The sequence below is a fragment of the Anolis sagrei genome, chromosome 4 (genome assembly GCF_037176765.1).
Source record: "Anolis sagrei isolate rAnoSag1 chromosome 4, rAnoSag1.mat, whole genome shotgun sequence".
In the NCBI taxonomy this organism is placed as follows: domain Eukaryota; kingdom Metazoa; phylum Chordata; class Lepidosauria; order Squamata; family Dactyloidae; genus Anolis; species Anolis sagrei.
The window spans coordinates 55463740-55471663 of NC_090024.1; the positions used below are offsets into that span (position 1 = coordinate 55463740).

The window sequence follows — 7924 nt, forward strand, 5'->3', positions numbered from 1 at the left end:
TGCTGCAGTGGATTTGGATAGTGGTGCCATTGAATTATTATTTATATCCTACTTTTTCTCTTCATAACGGATACTTAAAGTGGCTACAAAGGAGACTCAATGTGTGATAAGAGGCATGTAGAGCAACACTGTTAATGAGATTCATAAACAGTACATTGCTTTAATTTTTTGAAAAGTAGGTTTAGGCAGAGTTTCCTGTTTCATTCTACAAATAGGTTTAACTTTCAGATATTTTCTATTGTTTTAGATCTTTTGTCTAATAATAGAAACCTTCCCTATTCTTAATGATTCAAGACATATTCTAAACAGTAACTCATGTTTTGTGCAATATATACACAACTAGATGACTTTATAAATGCCTTTTGGTATTGTTAATCTGGATTTTTTGCAACTATTTATTACTGACTTTAAACAAGAGTTTTCAAGTTTTCACCCAGCTCACAAAAGGAGCATTGCACTTGTTGGGCTCTTTTTATCAGCACACTTCCATTAATTGGTGGAAATTTAAGATCCAAACTATCCAGAATATTGGTTTAGTGTAACACTCTTTCTGTCTTGTCATTTTGCTATTAACAAGGTTCAGGTAAAAATAATACATCTGAACATATCTTATGTAAGATTTTAAGGACATAATAGTTTCTTAAGTGCAGGTAGCACAAATTTTATTTTAAAAGATTCATATAAAATTATGTAGCTCTCAGCATATTGGACCACAAATCTCAGCAGTGCTAACCCAGCACAAGAAAGGTGAAGAATGCTGGAAATTGCAGTTCACCATCTTGAGGGTAATATCTCATCTTGCTATATAGTATAAACTGCATAGTCTCTTCCTGTCCTCTTATATCTATCTTCAGCAAAGCCCACAATGATTTATTGTATGATTGGGGAACTGCTGGAGAGTAAGAAGGAAGGTGGTTATTGATCTTCCATAGGTTCTTGGGAAACCATATCATGTTAATTGTTCACTATAGCAGCCATTGGGCATACTTCAGTATGTTTTGGGGTCTCTCTGGGTGGGTATTGTCTACATCCCTTAGGCCAGTGGTTCTCAACCTTTCTAATGCCGTGACCCCTTAATATCGTTCCTCATGTTGTGGTGACCGCCAACAATAACATTACTTGTGTTGCTACTTCATATCTCTAATTTTGCTACTGTCGTGAATCTTAATGTAAATATCTGATATGCTGGATGTATTTTCACTGGACCAATTTTGGCACAAATGTCCGATATGCCCAAATTTGAATACTGGTAGGGTTGGCGGGGCGGGGCGGGGTTGATTTTGTCATTTGGGAGTTGTATTTGCTGGGATTTATGGTTCACCTACAATCAAAAAGCATTCTGAGCTCTACCAATGATGGAATTGAACTGATCTAGGCACACAAAGCTCCCATTACCAACAGAAAATATTGGGAGTATCTGGTGGGCATGGATCTTGAGTTTTGGAGTTGTAGTTCATCTACATCCAGAGAGCACAGCAGACTCAAACAATGATGGATCTGGACCAAATTTGGCACAAATATTCAATATGCCCAAATGTGAACACTGGTGGAATTTGGGGAAAATACATTTGACATTTGGGAGTCGTAGTTGCTGGGATGTATAGTTCACCTACAATCAAATAACATTCTGAACCCCACCAACAATAGAATTGAACCAAACTTCCCACACAGAATCCCCATGATTAACAGAAAATACTGTGTTTTCTGATGATCTTTGGTGACCCCTCTGACACCCCATTGTGACCCCCCAAGGGTCCCGACCTCCAGGTTGAGAAATGCTGCCTTAGGCCTATCCTTTCCCACCTTTTATCTAATGGCTATGCTTTTCTGTAAGATTGTAATACATCCAGTAAAAGATCAAGGAAAATCCTAAAAGGATAGAATGGATAAAAAAGCTGTCATTAACAGCTCAATGCTGAATATGAAATCAGTCTTAGAAAAACAGTATAAAAATGCAAAGTAGCTCAAGTTTCTCATCTTTCTTAAAACAAAATGGCTTTAGGTGGAAAGTGTACACACAGAAATGATTTTGAAAGTGTTTACAGAAGGAATATTTATTGATGTATCTCAAAAGTGTTTTAGCCAGGAAGTCAGTGCTATACTACTGTAGCAAAAAGCCATTGATTATATGAATTAACTGCTGCCTTTAAAAATAATCCTACAAAACATCTGAGATAACTTTGTAAGAATAATCTAAGATCTCATTCCTTTGGGTCACTGACAACAGCTGTGGTTGAATAAGAAAAGGGACTAAGAAGAGCAGCAATGGTGTAATGACGATGACCAGAATCGTTAGCCATAAAAACCACCTGTAAAAGGAGAAAAACAACCATAAGTTGGGATCACAGTGCTATTTATATTATAAAGACAACAAAATGTCAGCAGTGTTCTTTGCAATTCAAACTGACGATTTCTTAATCAGCTATCTCAGTTTACTAAATGACCAAGTCTTTGTCTATGGAGTTCTGCTGTTCTTAGACTAGGACCTCCATGTACATTTGTCCACAAGTGAACATAAGATTGAAAAATTAAGATAACCAGCCAATTGATGGTTTACTAAATGATGAAAATAGAAACAAGACTTCTCAACCACTTGGATGTTTATGTGACATTGTAGGAATTCAGTGACAGATATGCCTCATAATCCATAAAACAAAATCTGATTGAAGGGATCAAACACTGAAAATATGGCCTGCCCCTGCAGCCTCTACATAATTAAAGCTTAATTGTGTATTCCACTCTCTCATCCCTTTTTGCATAGTTGATGACGGTTATTAGTGTTGCATTATCGTATTTTCTTTTTGAAGAATTATAAGGAACAAACGTTTAAGTTTAAGTACTAATATTGCATTACATATAAAAAGCTACTGCCAAATACTTACATCAGCATATTCATGAAATGGAGAAACACCAAGTGCCTTCCAGTATGTGCTGGTGTCAAATTCCACCTTGTACAGCCCTTCTACAAATAGATCATCTGTTGTAAGTTCATGGATTTCCCCCAGTTCATTGGTTTTCCTATAACATGAAAGTATTAAAAGAATAAGGACACATCTTAACTGAGCATAAGTGACAGATGGTAGAAAAATGTACTGATTCAACATTGTGGTTAAGATCCAAAGTTAATCATGTTTAGAGTACCATATATTCATTACTTTTCTGGAATTCATCATGATTAAGTTGAATTGATTTCAGTGGGTCTGTGCTAAGCATCCTTGTGTCAATAGTCATTCAAACTAGCACTTAACTCCTGGCTGCTGCAAAATATATGGGAAACGGCAGGCTTACTTCTAAATCCATTGCTAGTCCAACTGGCATTGACCCATTAAAACCATGGCATTTGCATGTTGACTTTCCAAGGTGAGAAATGCCTCTTCAGTTTTCTCCACACTTAAAGCATTTTGACACCACTTAAACTGTGATGGCTCCATCTAGTTTGCAGTATTTAGACTTTCTGGCAGGAGTGAATTCAACTGACTCACAAAACTACAAGTTCCAGGATTTCATGGGAATACAGGCACAGCAGTTAAAATGGATAGTGTCTGGGATATGACATATGGAGATAATCCCAGAAGAAAGGGTTCAGTGCTTTTCTACTTATTACATGGTATCTCACAGAATGTCATGTTGTCCCATATATGTATGTACCAAGTTTGAAATCTTCAATTACTTCACAATATGGCAGCCAGATTGGTTACTGGTACATCTAGAAGTGACCATATTATACTGATAGTAAAATCACTCCACTGGCTGCCAATTAGTTTCTGGGCAAAGTATTTGTGGTTTTTACCTTTAGATTCTCACATGGTTTGGGCACAGGTTACTCCCGGTGGCACAATGGGTTAAACCATTGCATCGGCAGGACGGAAAGACCAATAGGTTGCAGGTTCGAATCCAGGGAGAGAGCAGATGAGCTCCCTCTATCCTTCCAGCTCCCCATTGCAGGGACATGAGAGAAGCCTCCCAGAAGGATGATAAAACATCAAAACATATGGGCATTCTCTGGGCAACGTCCTTTCAGACAGCCAATTCTCTCACACCAGAAGCAACTTACAGTCTCTCAAGTGACTCCTGACATGAACCCCCCCCCCCCCAAACAAACAAACCTATAGGATTGGCTTCTCCCATATAATGTACCCTCTATAAAGTGGTTGTCAACCTGTGGGTCCCCAGATATTTTGGCCTTCAACTTCCAGAAACCCTAACAGCTGGTAAACTGCCTGGGATTTCTGGGAGTTATAGGTCAAAACACCTGGGGATCCATAGGTTGAGAACCACTGCTCTTTAGTTTGGTTCTCTGGGAGACTTCTACTTAAGTCTGCCAAAACTTCAGCTGCCCCTAGGTTGTGGAATGGCTTGGAGGTCTCTAACTACAAGGCAGTAATTGTTATTCCTTCAATATGAATTCTGTGTTCTAACCCTCTTCCAAAAAAGCTTATCACTGAAAAAAATTGAGGCATTTCATATTTAAAGCTGCTTTGAGAGTTCCAGTATTAAGCTGTTCTATAAGCCATTAGTATTCAGAACATTTTTTTTGCAGTTTCTTCTTTCTCATTTCGCTTTGTAGCTCTTAGTATCATTACTACAGCCACCAAATGACAACCATCATCATTCTCATGCCCAGTGATTGCCACAATGGCCAAAACAAAACAAAACAAAACAAAACAAAACAAAAAAAACAGAGGCAAGGTAAGAGGGGTATACTAGTGCCTCCACATTACTTCCAGCACTACTGAGATGTGCAGACACATCTAGCCACCAGACAAGCTCAAGACAATGCATCGTGGACACTGGCCAGCCCATGAGCCAACTCAGCTGCTGGTTAAGTAGACCAAGATGATGGTCTGATTGTTTTGTTACTCTGGCTGTTGTCAATTCAGGTGCCAAACAATGGCCATCAAGTGATGATAATTGACAGGGCTCAGTAAATGCCACCCCTTGCCCTCAGACTGCCTGCTCCAGGGAAGGCAGCATCTTGGTGTGAACAGCGGCTTCTCAAATAGGAAGTATAATAACTGTTTGCACAGGCTCCAAACATAGGCGAGCTCTGGATCATCAAGGACTTTTCTTCCATGCTAAAGTCAATGGATCTCATATGTTGTGTGGATGCCACAGAGTCCATTCATCCTCAGACCAACTGATATTCAGTTGGTGTACCTTGCTACCAGACATGTTGCTCAGACATTGGTCTATCATAGAATCATAGAGTTGGAAGAGACCTCATGGGCCATCCTGTCCTACCCCCTGCCAAGAAGCAGGACAATCACGTTCAAATGATACATCATATAGTCATGATAACCCAATAGAGGAGAAGCTTCTCTATCATGCTAAACTGCAATAATGAGCCTTGGAGATAAAAGTGTGTGGATGATAGCTCTGCATGGAGAATTTGTACAATTTCAATTTACAAGGCCACCTTGCTTTACATGATACACTGCTTGATGTACAACATACCCAGTAGCAAACTCCTTCCAGGTTCCATCTTCAGCCCTTTTGGACACTTTTGCTACCAAGTTGGTAGCTGGGCTTCCGCGAACTGCATCAAGCACTTTCACCATAAGAGGGCACTTGGAGTCAATGGAGCCATGCGTTACCTTAATGAGACAGAAGAAAATAACTATCAGTACCTGTGGTCCATGACCTCTTTATTGATGGCCCAACACACTTCCTATTGTTTGACCAAGAGGTAAGTGGAAGTGACCTTAATATAAGAGACAATGTGTAGCCCAGACAAATGACCTGTTAATAGAAGATATTTAAAAAGAAGCATGAAAATAATAAAATTTGAGCTTTACTTTTTAACAAAGAATTTCTTGAGTAGAAAAAGACCATTAATACCCTCCATTTTATACTATTTTGAAGGCTGTCCAGAAACTGGGCTTGAATTATGTACAATCAGCACAATCAGTCTTGTAAGTATGGAAACATTATTGAGCCTGGTCTCAGAAATGTTTAATTATCTAGTTAAAGATGCATATTGTAGACATCCAAACATCACAATTCCTGTAAATATAAGTGAAAATTTCCACTGTAAAAGGATAAATGAAATCATTTACTACTGTCATTGGCTGTACTGACCTATATTGGCAATCTGCAATGATGCTATTAATTGAAATACTTTCAAATACAGTTTCTTTAAAATAATTAAAATGATAAGAGTATGGATTAGTGTGTGAGCTGCTGAACCACTGAGCTGCTGAACTTGCTGACTGAAAGGTTGGTGGTTTGAATCCAGGGAGTGGTGTGAGCTCCTGCTGTTGGGCCCAGCTTCTGCCAACCTAGTAGTTTGAAAGCATGCAAATGTGAGTAGATCAATAGGTACTGATCCTGCAGGAAGATAAAAGCACTCCATGCAGTCATGCTGGCCACACAACTTTGGAGGTGTCTACAGACAATGCTGGCTCTTCAGCTTAGAAATGGAGATGAGCAGCACCCCCGGAGTTGGCTATGACTATACTTAATATCAGGGGAAACCTTTACTATACATATACACACACATACACACACACATATTTAGTTGCTCAAACAGCTGGAACTCTATAAGATGTATTCATCTGTGTATGAGAGTATGTATGCCTAATGTTCATATATGACACACTGGCATTTAGTTATAATCTTTTCAAAATGAAAAAAAAATATTAAGCATTCTGTCCAATTTTCTAACTGTAAATTAAGCACTGAAAGATGACACATTTTTTTGTAGAAAGTCATTAAATTAACAGATCATCAATTTACTATGTAGCTGTCACCTCATGAATTTGCCAATAATGTATATACCAGATAACCGGTCTTACACCGTGTTTCCAAATTTATCTGCTCATTCTTTCATCACAATAGATTACAAGATGTGACTTATTGGAGTCCTATTGATTAATTCCAAGTAGAATCCTGATGAAGCAGCTATTGAATGCTGAGACAACAAGAATAGAGATTAATCCTATTGATTCAGTGTGTCTATTCTAGTTAAGAGTAGCAATAGGTTTAAGGCCATTTTGTTTCCCAAGGCATATTTGTGTTCAAATTAAACCTCACTCCAACAAATGCATGACCCATACCTTGGTGAATAGGACAGCCATTCAAAGAGTTGTGAGTTCATCATTGATCAGCATATCTGACTGAAGTTCAGATTTGATAATGAACTTGTGGGAAATCATTTTCTACCTCTTCCCTTCAATTTACCAGTGTACAACAACAACTACTACTACTACTACGACTACTATACTTACCAGTGGTGCGGCTTTGGTGAGATACACTGTTGCAGCTAAGCAAATGAGAAGCAGAGAGAAAGTAGAGGCAGCCATTGTGTAAGTAGTTAGTAAGCCTCTGCCAGCAGCAAGAAGCCAGTGGGGATTGGGTTTTTATACTCCATCCTCCTACAAAACAGGCTACTTATCAGGTGCCCATATGACTCTAAATCTGCTGATTCTGATTATTTACTTAGTAAGCAGTCCAGCTGTGCAGTTCTTCCATCCATTGGCCTCTTGCAGAAATCAATGGGATTATAGTATGTGGAATGAAAGACCGTGCAGGCGGTGAGAGCAAGAGAATCAGTAACCCATATAAACATGAACCTTGTCTGTTAGTATTAGGTTGTTAGGACATCATAAGTGGGACAAAATGATAAGCAAAGTGTGTTTGCTTAGAGTTTACTACTCATAGAGCACCCCAAATATGATGGCTTTATATATATGCTGTGGTATGCTGTGGGCATCCTGTTCTTGCTTTGTGGGAACTTTTAAGGGTCAAACTAGATGACACATTTTGAGAAAAGTTGCTCCCCCATCAGTTCAAAGGCATCTGTTTGTCATAACATCTTTTACTTTACCTATACAGTTTACATTCCTCTTCCCCTTCAATTGTACCATTGCACTTTGGAGTCATAGAATCATTGAGTTAGGAGAGACGTTGTGGACCATCCAGTCCA

At 38.8% G+C, this 7924-nt stretch overlaps 1 protein-coding gene across 1 annotated transcript; it reads right to left on the reverse strand.

Moving 5' to 3' along the window:
- Positions 1 to 2038: 2038 nt before the first annotated feature.
- On the reverse strand, positions 2039 to 7347 carry TTR (transthyretin). Its single transcript, XM_060775217.2, has 4 exons — positions 7227 to 7347; positions 5455 to 5594; positions 2883 to 3018; positions 2039 to 2309 (listed from the first exon to the last, which is right to left on the reverse strand). The coding sequence occupies exons 1-4, from the start codon at positions 7299 to 7301 to the stop codon at positions 2202 to 2204; spliced, it is 459 nt and encodes a 152-aa protein (XP_060631200.2). The 5' UTR covers positions 7302 to 7347; the 3' UTR covers positions 2039 to 2201.
- Between the last annotated feature and the right edge of the window lie 577 nt (positions 7348 to 7924).

Bases quoted from the DNA above. Each gene is read 5' to 3' on its own strand.
- TTR (XM_060775217.2), bottom strand. From the start codon at position 7,301: ATGGCTGCCTCTACTTTCTCTCTGCTTCTCATTTGCTTAGCTGCAACA. The intron at 5,595-7,226 runs GTAAGTATAGTA...TGTCTCATTAAG, and splicing joins TCACCAAAGCCGCACCACTG to GTAACGCATGGCTCCATTGA. The intron at 3,019-5,454 runs GTATGTTGTACA...TTCATGTTATAG, and splicing joins TGGAAGGAGTTTGCTACTGG to GAAAACCAATGAACTGGGGG.